The 23,521-nt window shown below is 34.3% G+C and overlaps 1 protein-coding gene across 3 annotated transcripts; it reads left to right on the plus strand.

The window, feature by feature from the left end:
- The first annotated feature begins 1,654 nt into the window (after nt 1-1,654).
- On the plus strand, nt 1,655-20,360 carry LOC146160404 (presenilin-1-like). 3 transcript variants are annotated; one of them, XM_083385628.1, is made up of 11 exons: nt 1,655-1,813; nt 2,455-2,498; nt 6,376-6,475; nt 6,909-7,082; nt 8,476-8,654; nt 10,019-10,165; nt 10,412-10,536; nt 12,047-12,160; nt 12,218-12,342; nt 15,146-15,313; nt 17,913-20,360. In XM_083385628.1, exons 1-11 carry the CDS (start codon nt 1,713-1,715, stop codon nt 17,971-17,973), a joined length of 1,338 nt encoding a protein of 445 aa, XP_083241754.1. In that variant the 5' UTR covers nt 1,655-1,712; the 3' UTR covers nt 17,974-20,360. The 3 variants fall into 3 exon arrangements, with proteins under 3 accessions (XP_083241754.1, XP_083241755.1, XP_083241756.1); XM_083385629.1 differs by having other exon boundaries at nt 12,047-12,136; XM_083385630.1 differs by having other exon boundaries at nt 6,382-6,475.
- The last annotated feature ends 3,161 nt before the right edge of the window (nt 20,361-23,521 follow it).

Consider the following 23,521-nt stretch of genomic DNA (forward strand, 5'->3'; position numbering starts at 1 on the left):
CCCACCCGTTTAATGAACTTCGAAATTCGCACTGACAGTAAATGGCTTAGCAATAAATCCCATTGTAATTTTGCAGATCTGGTTACAGTAGTGCGAATTTCGCCAAACAGGCAAGCCGGGCAAATAGCTTTTCCAATTGTGAGGTGTGAAGGTGTTCAATAATGTTTTTTTGCACAACTTAGGTTAAAAATCCCACCACAATTTTGCAATTTTTTCTAAGTTTAAATGTGCAATACACCACTTAGGGCAGGGGCGGGCAACTTCTCCGGTTGGCGGGCCAGATATGGCCAAATGAAGTACTTGGCGGGCCGGATTAAGTACTGTCAAAGCTTGCATGTTTTGTCGCATAATAGCGACTAACGTTGTACTCGTTAAACACGGCAACACTTTTTTGCCGACTTAAAGAATAGACTAAGTACAACTTTATAAAACTAAAATCGGTTTGTTTAGATCAGGGGTCGTCAACCTATTGCCCGCGGGCCGGATCTGGCCCGTCGATGTAATTCATCCGGCCCGCCGCCTCTTCGATAAATTAGACAGGAGTCCATTTTACATACTTTTTGACTATTTCAACTACGTAATTGCAAAAAATTTTCGTTCTTGGCGTGAATGATCTTTCTACGTCCTGTTTGTTTACGTTTTGATGCTGTCTTTTAAACTAGATCAGTGCTTCTTTGCCGTTGCGTCGTGGAAGGCTTGCCAAAATGTTATTAACAAAATTTTTTTTTTGTGTTATATTCAACAACATTTTAACTGTGTTATGTATACGTGAGCTTCCAGAATTATCCACCCTGTCCAAGTTTATCGCATTAGGCTCAGCTTCGTTTTTGCATTATACAGTTGTTTATTTCTGATTTGGACAAATGTACTTAGCAGTATTTGCTTTCTGTTCTCTCTTGACAACATTTTCTAAAATTACCAGCGTCTTTGTTTTCTTCGGCAATTTATAGTTATTTGACTTTTTAAAATGGCAAAAATATCAACTAAGGATTTCAATAATTTTGCATAAACCCGCAAAAATAGCTGATTTGTGTTCGACCGAGTTGACGACACTAATGCTGTTGTTTAAAATAATCAATATATTTATAATAGGTCAAAATTTTGTCAAAAAAATATATTTTTAGGTCAAAATTTTTTTTTTTGTAGGTTAAAAAATAATCGCCCTACTGATGATGCTTTTATTAGCGAATTATATTTACATCTTAACATCCAAACAAATCCTTGGTAAATTCGCGACACTCGTTCTCAAACTTACGCTTCTGGGCAAATCCATGGGAAAATATCTTTGTAAATTCTTAATATAATTTCAACCCAAAACCAAGAATCTAAAAACACAAAGAAAACAAAGAGCCAAAGAATATCTAACAATCTTTATAAATTGACGTAGTAAGCAAGTAGTGGGGGATTGTGGCAGAATGTGGCCGCGAGCCACATTATCATATAACACCAGAAACTGTTTGCGGGCCGCTCAAAATCTCGTCGCGGCCGGACCCGGCCCGTGGGCCGTATGTTGCCCGCCCCTCACTTATGGTGTGCACCTGCTACAGAATGCAGAATAGCACTGATGTACAAAAACTGCCTGTAGATACCATTAGATCTCAAAAACAAGAACAACCATTATGTAAAATGACAATATTTGTTTTTTTATAGCTTAACATTCAGAGGTTGCTAAAGGGAAAAAAATAATAATAGAACATAAAAGGCGCATTTTCATGAATTCTTCTGCTGAGTCTTTGACTGAGCAACGGAGTCTTATAAGAAACGAACGAACAATGTCCCAAACTGAAGCTTCTGCCAATCATGGAAGTTTAGAGTAAGTTATTTTTTAACCCTTTTTGTAGCTAGCATTCTTAATATTGGTTAAAGATTACACTTTCTGTGAGGATGACATTCTTTGCAGTGAAATTCTATGTTTCTAATGTAATCAATTTGAAGATTTCATGCTGAGGTATCATACAAATACATTTTACTCCCATTCTCTGTTCTTCAGATTGGAAACTTTGAGTATGTGGGTATGAAGCTTGAAATGAAGCTGCAAATAATAAAGTTACTGCTAAAGCGTGACTGTAATACTGTAATTTCTAAAATTCCAAATAGTAAAATAAAGTTTAAGTTTGGCGTGGTAAATCAATTTTTTGTGGTTGATGCATGCTACCGCCTCAGCTGAGAGTGGAAATTGTGCTGGAGATAAATCCCTTGCACAGGATAAACTTTCCAAACTGGTCCATACTGTAGGTATTTTAAATTCTGAAAAAACTTTTTTGAGAAATCTTTTAGAGAAAATGTTTGTTTTTTGACAAACAAATGATTTTAATTACTTAGTTTTATACTCATTTTAATCTTCACTAATGGGGTAACCAATCGGTTTGTTTTTCTCCATTTCTATTCAGGAAGATTATTTATTGGAAAGAAAATTTTAATTAATTATATATATAATGTTTTTTTTATTTTTAGAAACAATGAAAGTTCACCAAGGAGGAGACCAAGAATAGAATCAGGTAAATTATTACTAAATTCAACCTGTTTACTTTTGTTACATTTATTTATAAATGGTTTTCTGTCTGATAAGCAGGTGTCTCCTAATCCGCACAGACCTCTGCAAAATAATACTATACAAAATGATAATTTATGGTTCGTTAATTTCAGCCTTAACTGCTATCAATTTTTTATCAATCACTGGTCAACAAATTTTACTTTTTTTAAATGAGAATGTAGGTTTTTATTCTAAATTGTTTTTTCGTTCCGATTCCGAATATAGATCTTCTCTAGCACATCACATTTTTAAGATATCGTCAAATTTAATTTAAAAAAAAATCTTGAAAACAATGCACAGCTATGATACGGCCCTTAAACGCCTGACATATAACTTTTATGTACACATGACTCAGGTCATCAGGATATAACTTTCATCAGATGCTTTATCAGTGCTCAGCAACCGTTTTCAACTTGTGGCACAATCGACAATAGACAACATTAGCAAATATTCTAGGTTACCCCAAGAGAATAAGAAGCAATTTGTGATGAAATGCACCGAAGGAGCAAAAGTTTTACGTATTACATTCCTTTATTTTCTGATTTTGTGGTTTTGAAGACTTAGAGCCGGCAAAAGTCCTGAAAATTGTTCCCCTCAATTGCACCCCTTTTCAATAGCTCATTAAAGAACAGAGGGCTTTTGATGCTTTTTATTTTTTGCTTAATTGAATTTTTTGTAACAGCTGCCAAGACTAGTTTAGTATCAGAAAATGCCAATAAAATACATCTAAAATAATGCTTTTTTGCATTAATTTAACTAAAATTAAAAACTACCCTTAAAAACGCAAGTAGCAAACCTCCGAGTAGTACACTTAAAAATGCAATTAGCACACCCAACTAGCATGGTCTCGCGGCAAACCGGTTGCGGAGCTCTGCTTTATATTATTCCCCACTTCAAAATTCCTTGGTTACAGGACTTAACTTAATGTTTTTTTTGTTTATCACTAACTGTACCTAGGTATTCTTGGAAGAAGTCATCTAAATGTTAAGCTAAGCAGGTCATCAACACAGATATTCCTTTAAAAAGTTAGTACAAAAACAATGAGGGCAGTTACGGAATCAACGCCGAAAACACTTTTTATTTTTTAAATTGCTGCTGACCAGTGTCATTTCACATGTTTTTCTATTCTAGTATTTGGGTTATAGTAATTTAAAATGATTAAACAGAGTTAATCATCCATTATGGATACAAGTTGACGACTATAATGTACAAAACTATCCTTTTTTGCTTATTTAATGTATATATTATACATTTACCTACGGTAAAAACTTTGCTAAAGTTTAGATAAAAAAAATTGCCATCGCACCTAAACTAAACATATTTTTGGTTGTTATTTTGTCAGTTAAATATGGCATTTTCAGCCTAACCAGTAAGCCATTAACTATCCTCATTTTTTTAATGAAAAGTTATGCTGATTCAAACAACGATAGTTTAATTTCTATCGTAAAAAGTTGTGAAAAGAAAGGCCTTTTAAAAACATTTGGTAAATTTTCATACCAATGTTTATGGCAATGGTCTTTATTCTGTCTTCTATCACAACAGCTGACTTATTAAAATAAAAAATACCTTACTTTCTTTCCTGCCCCACAATTTATTTATTTATTTTTTCAGTTCGCACTCCACCGATTTATTATTTCCAGTGCTAACTGTGAAAAGGCTCAGTTTTAATTAACCTGGGAGAAATTAGTTGCTGAAAAGTTTTTGGACTGCTGGAAAATAGGGATACCTTAATATAATCAGTAAAAATGTTTTTTTTTACTCAACTGACTGTGTGTAGTTGTGGCTTTGATAGAGCATTTTTGGTCTATGTACTTCAATTAAACCTGCTCCTATAATTTATTATCAATGGACTTAATGTACACTTGTTTTTTTCCCCCTGGCATTGTTTTGTAAAATTTATAAAATATTTTTTTATTTTCAAATAAAATTTTCAAATAAAACAAAAAAATCCTTTATGTGATTGGAAAGGAAGACCCATCAGCTCATTTAAAACAAAAAAAAAATACACTTCTGTAGCTGAAAATAAAAGTTAGGCAGACAAGTTACTACTTAAATTTTGTTTTATGGGCTTATTTTAAATATGAAAGGCCAATGTGGAATAATATTTTGGTACTGCTTGTGACATTATTCCATGTTGCAAATATACTAAAGGCACTTGCTTCATGGTAAACAGGTGCCAATGAGCACTTCTCCTAAGCGAAATGCAGTTTAATAGGGAGTAAAACTTTTGAATTGTCTTGGAGATGTAAGTTTTTTCCTGTATTTATGGTATAGTTTTTATTTAAAATTCACACCCAAAAAAGGTATTACTTAATGTTAGTACTGACTGTTTTTGGTATGACCATATTGAGAAATGCTTTTATTGTACCATACAAATGGCCTACGTTTATACCATGCTTATCCTTTTTTTGCAATTTACTGTCTTTTCTTATGTATTTATATATATACTAGTGAAGGTTTTTATTTTCCATGTGCTATTTGTTCATAGTTTTGTTGTGTGACAGCGACTATATATTTATATTGCTTAACTAAGGCAGTTAAATGTGTATCCTAATAAGTCGGGCGCGATAACGTTTGTCTAATAATTAAGTGTCAGTCAAGCGTTATTGGGAGAGCGGCTAACGTGTAATGTCTGGTGTGGAGTTCGCAATTTCCCTAAATGCGTTAAGTTGCAAAAGTAACATAGCGTTGCAAAACGTGCTGGCCGTCCACAAAATGCGCTATGGGGTTACTTAAGGTCAACTTTAGGCCAATATTCAGGGAAGTTATGCAGTTATGCACAACGTAATTGTCAAGAATTCGTTATGTCAATAATAACTTTGTATTCTTTGCAGTACATCATTTGACTGCATAACAGATCATGTTAGTCAAAAAAGAAGCAATAAGACTTAACAATGCTTTTAAAATCAGGACCGAATTGCTTAAGACTTCTATGTGCAGTGTTGCATTTGCTGACTTTTGGCAAAAATATAAGTTTTGGACACAACCTGGACAGTTGACATATTACAGTTGACATATTGAGAGTTTACAGAACGGCTTCAGATGACAGAACTTTGTTAAGAATGTTAAACATATGAGAGAGTTTTTTTATTATAATGTACTTGTTAGAAAATTGTTTGGGTGATTTATTGCTGTGATTGTGTGCCCTGTAGGGTAGATTACGATTAATCCCTCCCCCAAGCAAAATCGAGGCTAAATAATTTAATAAAAACATACTAGGATTCGCTATTCTGGATTCGTTATTCTAGATTCGAAACCTATTATTCTAGAATACCTTGGGATTCTACTTTGAACATCCCTAATTGTATTTATGTTTTAAGCAAATCTATTCAGCCCAAAGGCACTGTGCACTATGGCATGTTTCACTGTGTCGCAACTGCAGTGCATCATTTGTGGCTGCCAAAGATTTGCACCAATATTTTGTTTTGCCCTAATTTTACGTCAAAATTTTGTGATATATAATTATACATACTCTCAAAATGCCTTATTTTTCATTGTGCTCTTCACTGGCGTACTTTAGGACAAGCATTTCATACCCACGATTTTTGACTCGCCCGAGTTTGTATAGCACTTTGCTTAAGTTTCTGGCATTCACTTAACCAATCCAAAAAGTATGACTGACCTGATTGTCCAAACTTGGAAAGTTTTGTGGTCATTATAACAACTAAAGCAATTGTCTTTCCTTGCTCACTCTCAGCTTTAAACTTTTAACTGTCATGTCAGCTCTTGTATTTAACGCTATCCTTGTGGTAATGTAAAGTTACTTGTTTTCATTGTGTTACCGGTTTCGTTGAAGAAACAAGTCACCATTGCTTCTGTTGTAATACATTGTTGTCTCACAGTTGCAGACGAAGAAGAGGATTTGCGATATGGTGCAAACACTGTTATTTCTTTGTTTATTCCAGTCACTCTCTGCATGATTGTTGTGGTGGCAACAATAAAGTAAGTGTATCTAGATATATTGTTGCTACGTTAAGAAATGAAAGTCTAGTGATTTTCGACAAAAAGGTGTTAAAATCATTGCATAACAAATATGGTCAATGTCAAGTAATTTGCATTAAAATTAAATGTTAACTGTCTGTTTAAATGATAAGTCAAAAAGAGCATTTTTTTTCACGCCTAAAGCAAAATGTTAAACAAATTGCAGCAATTTTGTTTTACATGTAAAAAAAGTAAAATAAATTAGCTAATTTTACCAGAAATGGTTTCAATAAAAACAAGTCATTGTAACTCGTTTCAAAATGTTTTTGAAAGACTTCTCAAAAATGTTTTTGAAACTTGTGAAGTAGACAATATAATCATTAGTTTTGGATGAAAATATCACTGGTTATTAAGTACTGACATATAAACTGAACTGTATGTGTTTTTTATACAGGTCGGTATCTTATTACACTGATCAGTCAGGGGGTCAATATCTTGTCTACACACCTTTTCATACAGAAAATGCCAGCACTGCTCAAGTTGCTTGGGAATCTGTTGTGAATTCCCTCATAATGATTGGTGTCATCGTTCTAATGACAATTTTTCTTGTTCTTTTGTACAAATACAGGTAAAAAGTTCAGTGGTATAAGAGAATGTAGCAATCTTTAGAGTCTGAAAAAATCTGTTGATTTTATTTAGCATTAAGAACCAGTCACACCCCAAATACATTTTTGTTTGCATATGAGCGACATTTTTTGTACAGATGTGCTTCAGGGCTTCTTGTAAAAACCGCATCTAGTCAAGTTGTGCATTTTTATGGATTGTATCCTTATTAGAATTAAGATTTATCAAAGTTTGAAATATGAACCTTTGTACTCAACAAAACAAGCCTAACCTTTATAAGAAAGTTGTGGCCATCTATAATTTCATATGCATTTCAATGTAAATATGGTTAATGGTTATATGCTGAAATTTTTTTAACAAATTCAAACAAATTCAAAATCCCTGGGTTGTAAACCTCTGGCTTAGCACAACAAGGCAATAAGTGCAAATTACAATTCAAACCTAGATAAAACTAATATATTCTTTCCAATATTATGTATAGTGAAAGAAAATATAAATATGTTTTTAACTAAATAAAGTCTAAAGCGAAGGAACAAGCCTAAAGCTATGAGTTAGATACATTAACCCAGTGGTATCCAACCTTTTTAATAGGTGACCCCAATTTAAATAAAATGAAAACAGAATTTACATTGCGACCCCATTTTGTTTTCGGATAGAAACAAAAATATTATAAATAATGCTGGAACTAAGTAACACAAGCAAATATGCTTAAATTATACACATTTCACAGAACTGTGGCTACATATGTGCGCCAAAATGATTTATTTTAGGAGGTAAACTATGAATTTGAAATAAGCACACGAACATGCCCAAAAATTTCAATAAAGTTCAACGCTAAATTGCATTCAGTGCGATGGTTGCACCTGGTAACCACCAGTTTTTGAAAGCGCGGCTTCACTTTGCATAAGAATAACCGTCATGCTTTACTTCTAAGCGATTTACGATGTTTCGTTTTTAATATGCTCATTGCGCTGAATTTCGTTAAACAAAACAATGTGGTTAAAACATAAACAAGTAGTTAACTCAGAAAATCGGACAAAGTTGGGTTTTAATTGCATCAAATCCAAAAGTAAATATTTATTTGCTGAAATCATTGTAAACTACAGTCGCAGCTCCTTAAGCTAAAAACATCTATGTTCGGTATAGAAGAAATAAAATCTTATCTTTGCTATCTGTTCATGCAAGTTTATTAATGTGGCGTCATTGTAAACAAAAAACAAAATACAAAAATCGTGCTAAAACAGCAGAAACATGATGAGTTATGGCGACCCCAGAAACATTTTAGGCGACCCCATTTGGGGTCGAGACCCACAGGTTGGAGACCACTGCCTTAACCAACTCCAGTTACTGACCACTAACAACCATTGGTACTTTAAATGCAATATTATGCCTTGCAGATGCTACAAAGTCATCCATGGATGGTTGATACTTTCCTCAGTTTTGCTATTATTTCTTTTTGCTTATCTTTATTTGGTTGAAGTATTGAGAGCTTATAATGCAGCAATGGATTTAATCACTCTTGCAGTAGTGATGTGGAACTTTGGCGTAGTTGGAATGATTTGTATTCATTGGAAAGGTAAATAAATTTTATAGAATATATATCCGATTTACAAGATAACAAAACATATTGCAAATAATGTGTTGCGACCCAAGTTTGGGTTGCAAAATTCTTAAAATTTATATATAGCGATATATTTTTGTTAAGATTTAGGGTTTGCATTTGTACACAAAAGAAAATGTAACACAGAGTTGGTCTTAGTAAAAATTTGTGCTGATTTTAGGTGATCAAGTATGAGGCCTTGTCCCATTAGGCTAAATCTTATGTTGGTTTTTATGGTGATGCTTTATTTCAGAGGGAATATTTTTTAGGACTTCTCAGTGGCAAAGTGACATGACAATATTGCACTCTTTAAAAATAAACCTTATTTTAACCTAATCTAGATTAATGTGCATATTTTACCTAGCTTGAGAGTTATGCCATTGGCCCCCTAATGACCGCTCCGTGGCCCCCCAGGGGGAAACTGCAAACACGCAATAATTTGTATGATCGAAGTTGAGTACTTTTCAATATATTAAACAATTTATATGCCTGGATTTGCCTTTTTCCCCACTAAACATTGTTCTTCGCACTTCCGTAACCTTTTTCAGAATGTCACAACAAAAGCAATTTCCTCCAATTGTGTAGTACCTAATGCGTGAAAACAACCACAAGGTTTTTTTTTTGTAAAATGGATCTTCTCCGGTCAACATAGTCGCCAAGTAGCCAGCATTTCCCATACTGTTTTTAAGTCTTTATAATACTATTGGACAAAGCTTTAATGGCTCTATATCAAAGTTACAATTTAACCCATCCATAAATACTTTTTAATTTGGTGCAATTTGTTAACGCTTGGTGTGAATCAATAACTTGTTTGTAATATGATCAGGGGGTCAAAATGGTTTGTTTCAGTCATAATGTGCAACAGCACAAAATCTATTTTAAGAGCTGTCACTTTATTATAATGATTTATAATCATTTTTGCACTGGACTACAGAGAAATAAGTATTTTTTAAAACTTGATTAGATCCTCAAGTCATATAAACTTGCAAGGCTTATTTTCGCTTAGGCTTAGTGATGCAATACAAGCCATTAACTTTCATTATTAACAATACTGTTAAAAATTGCCGCAAACCAACAGAACAACAGTTTAAATAAACACAACTCCTGACATATTTGGGTCGCACAACTTTAGGACTATTAATTTTGGGTCTAAAAAGTATTTGCAGACCTTAAGTCGACAGAAGTGATTAATTAATAATGGTGCAAAATAAATATGCAACTTAAGTTTCTTTCCCTAAAAATGGTAAGGACAACATTAGCTGTATTATTGGTTAAAAACAATGCATACCTTTTTACCATTTACAAAAAAGGTAAACATTTACAATAAAATTTGATTATAGGACCACTGCTGCTCCAGCAAGCCTATCTTATTGTAGTATCAGCACTCATGGCACTTGTTTTCATCAAGTACCTGCCAGAATGGACTGCATGGGTGATACTTGCCTTCATCTCAATTTATGATCTGATTGCAGTACTTTGTCCCAAAGGTAGCCATTGGTGTAACTACACTTTATAATTTGAAATGTATTTGATTTTTAATTCACAACATAAAAACTACTTACGGTAACTTTTTGCAAAAAATTGTTTATGAAGTAACAATTTATTTAAACCATATATACCCTGCACAAAATGTGTGCTTAAATCCATGCATGAATTTCCGAATTTAAAACAATATAAACGATTTTCTACTTTTTACTGTACACATCTTTTTCAACTGATTTCATATTTTTAAGGTCCTTTACGAGTGCTAGTTGAGTTAGCACAAGAGAGAAATGAACCATTATTCCCTGCCTTAATTTATTCCTCTGGAATGATGTGGACAGTTGGAATGGCCAATGAAGGTGATCAAAGGGTCAGGGTAAGTTCAGTTTTATGTTTAAAGCCAATGACTAATGTCTATTGTAGCCAGGTACATAGCATGACTCTTGATATTTGTAGTTTGATTTTGCTGATTGTATAAAGCGTGAAAAGTACAAACAAAGCTTATTATTGAAGTTATGATAATATGATAACGATAAAAACGTTTAAAAGAGCCACATGCGTCCTAAAGCGCTTGGCTGGCATAACGCTAGTGAATGTACACCGGGATACTAACTATTCTGGGGTTGATATTATACAGGAGTTCATATAAAAAAATCGAAAAGAAAAAATTAATTTTGTTTAAAATGCATGTTGCTGTAGCTTACACGACTGTTTTCTTCATTGTTAAGAAGTCTGTCCCTTTCACCAATGAAATATATTTTCGTTATCAGGCCTGTTTAAGTAAAATACATTTTATTTCAAGATAATTTACAGTTTTGTTGCAAATGGCAAAATTAACATAGTAAATTTAATGCCGTATTGTATAACATTCTTCCCTCATAATAGCTTAAGGCCTACAGTTTTAATACATTAGTTATCCAAGGTAAATTTAAAATGAGTAGATAAAAAAGCTGTTTTTCTTGGAAAGCATATCTTGGTTTAATCTGTCATTAGAAAATGTGTGTTGAAAAACATGAACAAAGACTTGTTTTGTTATCTACTTTTTGTGTCCTGTTATCTGGGTCTTAGTTGGCATAAAATGGGTTTTTGATTATTATAGAAAGCAATATACAGAAAAAAACATAATCTTAATGACTTAGCTATGGGTGTTTGAAGTACAGTACCAAAGTATTTTAGACTAGTATGTTTAGAATCTGGAATCCAAGTTTGTTTTATTGATTTATTTAGTACTTTTCATAGATGGGGGAGGTGGTTGGTTAAAATTAAAACCCTAAATGACTAAACCGCAACCAATTGTAAGGTTAAACACAGATTAAACATTGAGAGCTTATTGACAAAAAAAAAACATTGAGAGCTTATTGAAGAGCCAACCATTAACAAAAGGTTAAGAATCACTGGTTTTGAAATCTATTTAAGTGTTTCCAATTACCTAAAATTAAGGCAGATTTAGATTTGATTCCTCCACATGCCATATTCTACTTTGAAAAACTCTAGACCTGGCTTATAATGTGTTTGTAGTGTAGCACAGCTAAACCTGTGTAGCTGGTTGTCAACTACCTAATTGTAGATGTCTGCAAAATATCCAGGAATTTGTTAAGCACTCATGAAAAAATATATAAATTAAAAGAAAAACTTGAAAGAAATGTTATTTATTTGAAACGCTTAAAAGTCCTTAAAACATAACAAAACAAAAAACAATGAATTATACTGGAAAATGCAAAGTGCTTACTCTGAAAATCTTATTAATTAAGCTAAAAGTTGTACAATATAGTGAACAGGTCTTCAAATTTGTGTACTTTTGTTGTAACAAGTAATTGTTGCTTTGGATCCTTATTCTAATGATTGGTCTAACCTGTACTCAATACAACCAAAATTGGTTGTTTTAGACGGGTTCTCAAGTCACAACAGAAACAACTGCGTCAAGTGATGTTGCTGCTGGTTTCAGCGTTGCCTGGCAGCATGAACGTGAAAATGAGGTCAGTCGTGCTATGGACGAACAGGTTAGTTCAAAATAATATTTCCGCGATTTTGTTGAAACTCCTTTTTTTACTTTTAAGGTTGAAATCCGGAGTAGTGAAGAAAGCCGGCAACAAGCCCGAGAGGAACATGGGCCTTTGCCAGAAATATCTGAGCCAGAGGACAAGGGGGTCAAATTAGGATTGGGAGATTTCATATTTTACAGGTATTTACACATAAATTTTATTAGACCTAAGCAATTGGAATTCCTTTTTGATTCAGTGGAAACATTTGTGTTGAATTTTTTTGGAAATATTTTTAAAAAACTGTTAAAACTTACGAAGTATAATTTTCTACAGTCATGAGATTTATTAAAATAGTCAATTTATTTAATTTCCCAATTTTGTATCGTTTAGTTAATTTTTTTTGTTGTTTAATTCATGTACATTTGAAACTATAATTCAGGCAAAGCACTTTTTTGAAAAATGTTGTGTTTAATATATGATTTTACAACAAGTAAAGTTACGGATAGCCTAAGATCTTTGGGGGTTCAGACCCCCCCCTTTTCGTCGTTTTTTGTTCGTTTTTGTCAGCGTTTAACTCACCGTCTGAAGCTGCGTGTTTTTTAATGTAATTGGGTCACGCGTCTTGCTAATGCAAAACTAAGATCGAGCGCAAAACGCCGTTTTTCGTTTCTTGTTTGGTCGACCGTAAACGCAGGATTTTTTTCCCTTTCGCCTTTCGTTATTCGTTCAGGTTGGCTGATTAGCAAGTGTGTGTTCTACAATCAACAACAAAAATCAAGCGGTCTTCGTTTTTTCTCGCTGTAAACGTCGAGTTAGACGGTGCTGATGTTTCTCGCAGTTTGCTGTCCGCGTTAATATTAGATGTTGGTCTAAGACAGGAGTCGGCAACCTGAGGCCCGGTGTAATTTATCGGGCCCGCTGCCTCTTAACTATAAACGAGTTCATTTCATATACTTTTCAACTGTTTTAACTACATAAGTGCGAAACATTTTCGCGCTTCGCGCGAATGATCTTTCTACGTCTCTTTTGTTTACATTTTAATGCCGTCTTTTGAACTAGATCAGCGTTTGTTTCGATCAGCGCTTCGCTGCGCCGTGGAGGGCTGCCAAGTGCGTCGCGGACAAACGGAAAATGTATTAAAAAATATTGGACATATATTTTTATTTTTTAGTTTCGGCAATGTAATAAAAACTTGCAATAAATTTAAAATAAATGCGTTATACCAAAAAAAAATCGCGCTCGCTTCGCTCGCCACGTGTGCCCTCACTTAAAAATGTTGGCACTGATTTGGATTAACTGTTAAAATGGCGTTTTTTTATTGTGCTAGCCGAATAACACCCGGGAAAACGATCTTCGTTTAGTATTGCAGGTGGCGAAAGACGTGCTTGTAATTTAGCGTAGCCCCGTACACGGAAAATCAATCACATATAGTTCACGGTCTTGTTTTCGATTTACTCCTGAAGTTAACGATGGCATACTAAGCGGTTTTGCAGCTGGCGCCTGACAGTAGTGTGGACGACGCACGTGTACGCTTTGCGCCTAAAGCAGGGGTCGGCAACCTACGGCCCGCGGCCCGCCAGTGAAAATCATCCGGCCCGCGTAATTTCTTTTTTAACTATTTTACCCACACGAAAATGCAAAAAATTTTCGCGTTACGCGCTTATCTTGTTTCCTTTGAAGTACACTTTCTATTTGAGGGAGTCTTCTCAGACCAAAGGGCCGTGCGCATGAAAACTATCTAGGTGGAAATTGTTCGGAGCATGAAACTCTCTAAAATGAAAGTTTTTTCAATTTAATCTATATCATTTTCTCTGGCGTACCCCGTATTTTATGATAAACAGTAACCAAAAGGGTAGCAGAAATGTATTGTTCATATTTTTATTTTGTGCGTCTTCTTGCAAATTAAAAGGTTTGCCAATTTAAACCTAACAAACGCATTTTTTCGCGCTTCGCGCGTTGCTCCATGTTAGGGTAAAATAGACATTTATATTTAATTACATAAAACATTTGGGTCCGATGTTGAATCACAGTGTTTTAAAACTACACGTTTTAATAACAAAATTGTTTTTGGAAATTTATTACGGCCCATCGGGAATTTGGTGACTTTGGTTTTGGCCCGCGACTAGCAAAAGGTTGCCGACCCCTGGCCTAAAGGTTCGCTTTTGCTGGATGTTAATCGGCTGTTTCTGATGATTCTTTTATTATTTATGACGTCATTACAATCACTATTTTATGACGTCATATTTGTCACTATTTTATGACGTCATTAACTTCAGACGGAAAACGGGGAATTACCCCGCCCAGTAAAAGCGACGTTACTCTATATGTCTCTTTAACACCACCACTACAGGCCAGCGGCCGACCGGCGAACATATGGCGGTGGACAAACTTTTCCATTTATTATGAGAATAAATGAGATCAATCATTGAAGCGGAGTTTGGGTGGTCAGGGTGTTCCTTACACCCTAGCAAAAACCGGGATGCTCAACCCCACTGAAAACAATGATAAAATCTATCTTTGCAATTATCTATCTGTTGATGTGTTTGATTTGGGACCAAATTTTCCTGCAATTTATGACAAAATTAGCCAACCGTGATTTTAGAATTATTTTTCATGACTAGCAGGCTGTTTTGTCGTTTTCACCATTTTTGTACATCAATATCCATCGGAAATAAATATCCGTCTTACTGTATATTTGTGCAAAGGTAATTTATGTATAGCTGCTGTACAGCGGCCACACTTTAAATCTAATATTTTGCCTAGCTTCTATTTTTGCGACCTATGCAGATCGTCGAGACTTTTGAGGTTTGATTTTTATTTTGCCGCATAGAAGTTTGCAATTTTTTTATGAATCCTATGAAACCACCAAATATTATAAACTCCGCCGAATATGTTTAAAATATTTTTAGACTGAAATATCTAGCTGTCGCCCTACGTTTGGGGTGTCCACATGTAAAACAACTTTTTTAATCTTTTTAAATCTCTTATATTTTTATTTTACAGTGTTCTGGTAGGAAAAGCGTCTGCCTCGGGTGATTGGAATACCACCATCGCTTGTTTTGTTGCTGTTCTCATTGGTTTGTCACTCACACTTATTTTGTTAGCCATCTACAGAAAGGCTTTACCAGCACTACCAATATCAATCACATTTGGTTTGATATTTTATTTCAGGTAAGTCCAGTCTTGGAATTACCTTTACCATACTTTTAAATATATTGCTGACAGTTTACTCCCCTTGTACTTTTAAATATATATATATATATGTGTGTGTGTAGGGCTGTTCAAAGTACAATACCAAGGTAATCTAGAATAGCGGGTTTTGAATCAACAATAACTATCCACAATTTCGAATCTTAGTATATTTTATTGTATTGTTTAACTTCTATTTTATGGGTGGTTTATCTAATTAGGGTGTTAATTATTTTTTGATTTAAAAAAAAGTCAAAATTTACGCAGTAAGTCAAAATTATTAACAAAACGCAAAAAATGTAGTAAGATATTGAAATTTGTTATTCAGTTTAATATTTTTTTAAGATTTAGTTTTGAATTACTTTCAACGACATTTAAATTGTATTATATCTTAATTAGAGCAATATAAGGTATACGCGAGATGGCAGAATTAACTACGCGGGCCAGGTTTATTGCACTTCGTTTTTTATTTCAGATAGTCGTGTTTCTCTGATTTGAAAAAATGTCTTCGAGATTAATTGCTGAGAATTTTTTATTACCTTTTGTTTTAAACAGATTACACCAAAGTTTTCTACCAGCGTATTGTTGTATTTGGTATTTTTATAGTTGTTTCTTTTTTATGCCACAAGTATCAATTAAGCATTTTTAAGAGTTTTGCATAAACCGAAAAAATGTCTATTGTGTGTTCCACCGGCGTTTAGTAAAAAAACACAAAAAAATGCAGTACTTCAAACAACAATGTGTTGTTTAAATTAATGTATTCCTAATAGGTCACAGTTCTCAAAAAATAATCGCCCCAATCATAATACCGTTGACAAAACAGAAATTAATCACATAACATATTGCTAACATGTGCATAGCGTAATAAACAATATATCTTAATTATGTAAAATAACATATATTACATAAAAGCCATATGCTGCAAATAATTCAAAGTAACCGCGTTATCATTACTTCGCAATTATACGGTGGTATAATCTTATTAAATAATGGCCTAAACATTGCCATTGGCCTATTTTTCAAAACAGCGCTTTTTACGATCTCTGTACGTAGCTTTACACATTAGCCGCTAGCCCAATAACATTTTTTGCGATCAAATAATGATTAGGCGAAAGTTATTGGCAAGCAATTGGTCGCCCGAAAAAACGCCGTTGTCGCCTTTGTACGGCTACTCAAAGCAAGCCTATAAATATTCGCACAGTGACTGGCCTTTATACAAATTTGTAGCTCGCGTATGTACAGATAGCTGTAACCTTTCGCGTTTTTTAAATGCTTTTTAAAACAAATTTTAGCGGTCGCAATTATCCGTCATAAACTTGAGATCAGAATTCCAATTTTAAGAATCCGATATTCTACTAAAAACATTTATACTTATGAGTTTTCTATTTTGCCTCATTCAATGTAAACCATAGCGCGGACCTGGACAAATTACGAGTATTTTAGCGACTTCCCTTTTTAGTCGGCCTTGACAAGGAACGTGACTTAGTCAAACGTCGGCTCTCGGCTTAAGAGCCAGCGCCTACTTACCCGTAGCAATCCGTAACTACATCTACTACTCGCATAAAAGCATTTTCGCGAATGTACAATATACATATTATACGTTTCCTACCGGTTTTTAAAGAGCTGTATTACGTACTTTTAACAAAAAATACCTACGATAAAGACTTTCTAGAACAACCCCTGTTTTTGTATAGTATTAAGTACAACTAATCTCCAAGTTAATTTGTCAACGCTGTTAAACTAAAGTTAATTTCTTAAAGAAAAATAATGCTCTTGTGACCATACATTGGTTTTCTAATGTATTATGAGTTTCGCTAGTATGTATTGCAAGGTTTTTGTATTGAAAGGTATATCTTACTCAGGGAATGTCATATATATATATAATTATACTACTTTTGTCGTGTTGCTGTTGTACTTGCTTCCCGTTTTACCTTTAATGACTTGTTTAAATTTGTTACTTCGTCGATTAAACTATAATTCAATTGTTTTTTACTTTTCTTCACTGCACAAAGTGCACATGAACACATTTTTTAAATTATTATGCGAAAGATATTGTACTAAGCACGCATTATCATGTTGAAAAAAGGGAACGACCACGTGCCACCCAAAATATTTTTGTAATTGCATTTTTCTCGAAACTTCACAGCATATAAACATCAAACACTAGTATGATAAGTATGGATGTCCGTTATTTAGTGTTTTGGCCCGATACGGATACCCAATATTTTGAGTAAAAAGTGCGATCAAAGTATACCAACGTAGTATCGGACAAATACTGGTAGAACAACTTGGCAATTGGCATACATCAGGGTTTACCAACCTTTTCTTTATCGTGTTCCTTTTTTAATTTAAAAGTTAGCTGTACCACACAGACTTTTAAATTTGTATGATTTATTTTAATTGGTTATATTTTATGGTACCAAAAATAATATATAAAAACTGTTAATAAGGTAAACCTCACTAGCTTTAATAGCGCTTGATGAAAGCGAACATCGTACGGGTTTAGTGTGCTTGGAACGCTTTAAACCACCGGTTGATTTTTTTTATAATTATACGTTATTAACCCTATTTTATTTTTTAGCACGGATTACGTTGTTCGGCCATTCATGGACCAAGTCAATGCAGCACAGGTCTACCTGTAATATTATTTCTAAATTGTTTACTGCTTTTGATGATTCGTTTCGCTTTCTTCCCATTTTTATTTTTTTTGAAGTATACGTTGAAAATGGTGAATATCATATTTTATTGTTTATCCACGTGTAAAGCTTGCGACTCGAATTTGTTCATTACAGTTACATGTTTCAAGTTATCCTTAAAAAACAAAAATACACTGCCTCGCAGTCGCGGATCGGAATGTGTGACTTGCCGAAGGGCGCATTTTTGTGGCAATATCTAAGGAAGGACTAATATAAATAACGTTTTTTGAATTGTTGCGCCCAGTTCACAAAACATCTTTATAACGCCAAAATGATATTTCTGTCCATTTTTTTTAAATTACCCGAACCCTTTACATTCTATGTCAAATATTTCATCCTCCCCACAAATAAAATCCTATGCGACCCGCCAATATGTATATACATTGGACACTCTTAAAGTATGCCCCATATTGAAAAAATACTTATTGTTTGCTGAACCGTCACGAACGTTTTGAGCCTCCAAATCACCCACATTGGATTTTTCACAAACTTTAGGGATTAACTCAGTTTTGATGGATGTTGAAATGTAGTAAAAATATGTGGTGACTGCTTACGGTGAAGTTACTTTTTGCTAAGTCATTTGTATTAAATGGCCTGGTTATTTATCCAATACAGAATTTTTAGTTTTAAGATTCTTAAGGAAACAGTGTTTCATTAGAATATTATATGCAAAGTGTTGTGGCCAGTGTAATCCTACTTGAAGTTTCATTGTTTGTTTTGTTAAATAGCCTTTCATCGTGGGAAATAACACATAATCTCTTCTGGTTTTATGTTAAGTTTAGTGTTGCTACACGTTGTGCAATCTAAAATTATTTTCCGGATTAAGTAATTAGACTTAAACAGTAATTCCCTATTTGATTGATGCTCAATCCTACGACATTATCGAAGTAAAACTGGTTAAGCAAAATGGTCTGAAAAAAATTGAAAAGAAACACAAATATATCGTTATTAAAAAACGATCTTTGAAATCTGCAACAAAATTATATAAAATACCCAGAGGAATAAACAAGTCGATATCCAAACCTGGGTGTGTTAAGTTCAGTCGTTCTGCAACTGCACTGAAACCAAACGATAAAGCTGAATAATTTCGCACCACGATATGAAATAAGTATCCTACCAAAACCGTATCACCGTTTACATGTCAGTAAGACAACATGAAAAAAACTAATGTACCGGTACCTAGATTTTTAATCGCGCAAAGAGCCAAAAAATCACGTTTAGGCCAAATAGGTTTAAATTGACTAAATAATTCAGTAGCGAGGGCTACGAGGGTCGACTGCTCGGCTGTATTAAAATCATGAAGAAGTTCGCGAGAAGATAAAAAAATATGCAAATGCGTCTACCTTCTCTTCTTTCTTTAGTTTTTTGCATAAACCTGTTGAGATGTTTTTATTTTTTAACACCAGAATTGGGGTAGGTGCCCTCCCGTTAAAACCCCTTGCTCTATTTTTATCACGTGAGGGTCGTTCCATGTCAATTCACCAGAAAAATAAAAAAATGTAACCCACCATTTCAGCTTTCGATGAAACTTACAGGCAATGTAGAATGACTCTTTATTAACTCAAAACTGAAAAAAAATCCAAAGTTTGTCAAGTACCTTTTGAGATATGATCATTTAACTGAGGGTATGTTTTGTTGTTTTTTTGTTGCAAAAATTATAGCACAAACAGTGCTTCTTTGTAGTATCACTTCTATTGTGTTTTAAAGGGAGTTTTAAGTTACTCACAAAGATTTTCAACAATAGAAATCCTTTCTTTTCAACTTGCGAATAACAAACAATGTCAAAGTTGATGTTTTCGCATTGTTTGACCCACTTTTAATCACCCAATTGAAGAAATCATTCATGCGGAACGCAAATTTTAAACGTCTTTTTCTCTAAAATCTTAATTTTGATTTTGCCTTAAAGTATCTCATTTGAAAGATACAGTTTCGCTAAACATTATATGCAAAAATAAAAATGTACTTTTTTGTATATTTTTTTTAATTAAGGAATTAAAAATCATACCCATTTTTCGTTTATGTTGCTAAGTTTTGGTTCATTTATTTACAAAATCAAGCCATACATGTTTTACTACATAGTTACTATTGATCTGTACACTTTTATTGTAATAAGTAAAGAAAAGAAATAAAACTAACATACTCAAAGCAAAACATTTTTACACCATAGTTTTATATAAATGTAGTGTTACAACATTGAATATTCAACAGATGACCTTTTTTATAATTAAAATTTGCATTTGTTTATTTAGTTTGTATTTTTTGGGGTCACTGAATAAATACCTTTATACTCTGGCCAATAAAAATACTCTCTTTGGCCTTTTGGGTGCATAAAATCCACATCTTCTTGATCAAAGCTAAACTCTAGTATGGTAGCCAAATACCATAAATTGTAATAAATAATGGCTACCTAGAAACCAGGGTGTATGTTTGTAAGATCTTTTTTTGCCAAAACACTGACCGCCATCTTCGTTGGTCAGCTTGGTCGTAAGGTTCAGAAAACCGTTGTTTTAAATTTTCCCTTGCTTGAATATTTCATTAGATTTTAGAAATATAAACTTGATTCCAGCAATGTTAGTTTGACAGATTGAAACATTTCCTCTGGAGTTGTAATTTGGTTGTTTACAGGTCTTTGCAAACTGGATTTGGATGTCAATCCTTATACTGTACCCCCAATTCCATCACATGCTCCTTTTCACTGACTTGTTACAAGAAAGACCATTGAGCATAGATGCCAAAATCTTGCGCATGAGCTTAAAGTTAAAGTACAATGCCATTCATAGCCCCGTATAAACATGGTTCACCCACTGTGATGTAATATTGCAGTCATTGGAAAATATGTGTTTCTCAAGCGGACTCCCTAAGGCTTGTTTTACCGTACCCGCAATTTTTTTTCAAATCCCTAAATCGCTTTACCCTATAGCAGCACTTCGTCATATTGTTATTTACACAGAGAATTTTTGTTTTAATCGCTGTGTCGTAACGGAAAATTTTCAGTAAAAATGTATGGCCTAAATTCTTTGCAATCCCTTTCAATGTTTGCGTTATTTCTTGCAGCCAATGTGCAAACGATAAACGGAAAGTTTTCGGTAAAATTCCTTTACCTAGATTTCTTGCAACCACATTCTCAATGTTTGCGATATCCTTTCAGCGAATTTGCAAAAATTCAATTTTTGACACCAATTTTTATGCGTAAAGGCATTTACATCCGTTTTAGCATATGTTTTCAAAACGCCGCGGTCTGAACATAAATCAGTTTCCCCGGTCGTGTGATTTCAAACTGTTGTCATTTAACTGAAGTCAGAAAGCTGTTTCGCAATCGCGTTTTGACGTAAAAAGTGTATGTTTCGCGTCAGATAAAATAAGTGTGAAAGAAATAAGTGTGAAAGAAGGCTTGAGTTACGCCCTTTTTGTCATGTGATATTTTGTTAAGTATCATAAGAATTAATTACATAAATCCTTCTTTATTCGCAGAAATTTTGTTAACTGATTTTTGTCTATAAATAGCGTGTTCAATCAATATAAATGGCTTTTACGGCTTTTACTCAGACATCAAACTCGAGTGCTTTTGTGACTGAAGAAGATTTCGTTATAATGAAGATCAGTATCGAATAAAGTCTTGTCTGTTACTCAAGGAACCAATTGGAGTGCTCGTATGTTAGAAGCAGAAGATGAACATTTCAATTTGAATGCAGCATCTACATTGTAGTTGTAAGTTTGGTACATCGAGACACAAAAGGCAATTAAATGAGTACTCATTATCAACTACATCTACAGCCCCTACTTGTAGGCCTAGTGGTAACGTGGATCAGCGTCTCGGACGATATTTTAAAACGCTCTTTGACCAAAAGATATAAACTATAGCTACACTCAGGGGCGTCCGCAGAAAATTTTCCAGGGGGGGCAATCAGGGGCGTAACCTGAAAATTAAAAAGGGGGGCCTGAATTTTTAACCTAGGGAATTCCCCTATATTTCGTCTGACGTTAATGAATAATGACGTAATAAAACAATGGCAGTATGACGTCATAGAATGGTGATTGCAAGACGTGATAAAAAATAACTCAGAAACAGCCAAATACGTCCAGAAAAAGTGAGCACGTGCGTCGTCGACAATCCTGTCAGGCGCCAGCTGCGAAACCACAGTGTGCAATCGATAACTTCAGGAAAAAAAACAAGCAAAGAAAACTTTGAAACGCACATGACAGTCACCATTATACCTCCTTTTAAGAATCTGCTTCAATTAAACAAATGTCAAGGTTACACCAACATCGGATATCAGCGCAGAGACCGAACAGCGAGGAACATACTGCGTATAACTCGACGTTTTTTAGCGAGAAAAAAAGAAAGAAGGTTTGACTTAGCGTTGTCAATTGTCGAATACACACTTGCTAATCAGTCAACCTAAACCAGCGGTTCTCAACCAGTGGGCCATGGCTCACTGGTTGGCCATAAGAACATTTGAGGTGGGCCACAGACCAATTTAAAAAGCTAGATTTAGTTTCATTTGTGTCATTATATTTAATTTTACAGGAATAATGGCTTGGGGAGGAATTAAAAAGGAATGTAAATTTATTGTTCAGCCACAAGTAGCCTATCTCACTAATGCACGGTTGAATAAATAATATTGTTTGAAATATGTTCTGCTGTGTTTTGTTCTAAACCTATTTTAAAGCTTTTTCTTTCATAAAAATTTTATTGGGCCACAGAAATTTTTTGCAACGTAAATGGGCCACGAAAGAAAAAAGGTTGAGAACCACCTACCTAAACAAATAACGAAAGAGCAAAACTATCCAGCGTTTACGGTCGACCAAACTAAAGACGAAAAACGGCGTTTTGCGCTCGATTTTGGTTTCGCATTAGATTAAGACGCGTGACCCATTTACTTAAAAAGCACGCCGATTCGAACAGTTTGTTAAACCATGACAAAAACGACCAGAAAACGATAATCGTCTAACAATTCGGGCTTCATTCGTTGGCGGGGAAATATTATGAACGGTGGAACATAGTGGCCTCCTGCAGACATACAAATGACCGCTGTGCAGAGTGGGCTACACCAAGACACGCCCTCAAGATCCTAATGTTCCAACTTGTTTTTATCTTTTAGCGAAAATATTCTCGACTTTTTATCTGCACTGTTGTGATGCCGGTTTTATCTATTACAAATTTAGTGTGGTTTATAACTACATTAAATAAATTTTGTAATACTAAAAATGTCTGCACATCCACACAATTAAACACTCTGGCACGTGCTGCTGATGTGGCTTTAGTTGTGCGCAAACTTAACGTGGGATTCCCTATAGAAAGCTCTGAAAGTCCCTATAGAAGTGCTGCCAGTCCTCACCAGAAACACCCTTCTCCTTGTTGAAAATGTGAGGAATGTTGTTAGGGGTTCGGGTTAGCGTTTGGCTGTGTTGTTATGACTTAAGTCCCTGTATTTAAATGACTTGACTTGACTTAAGTCTTTTGACCAAAATGACTTGACTTAGACTTAAGTCA

Source organism: Ascidiella aspersa, chromosome 3 (genome assembly GCF_963924565.1).
Source record: "Ascidiella aspersa chromosome 3, kaAscAspe10.2, whole genome shotgun sequence".
NCBI lineage: Eukaryota > Metazoa > Chordata > Ascidiacea > Phlebobranchia > Ascidiidae > Ascidiella > Ascidiella aspersa.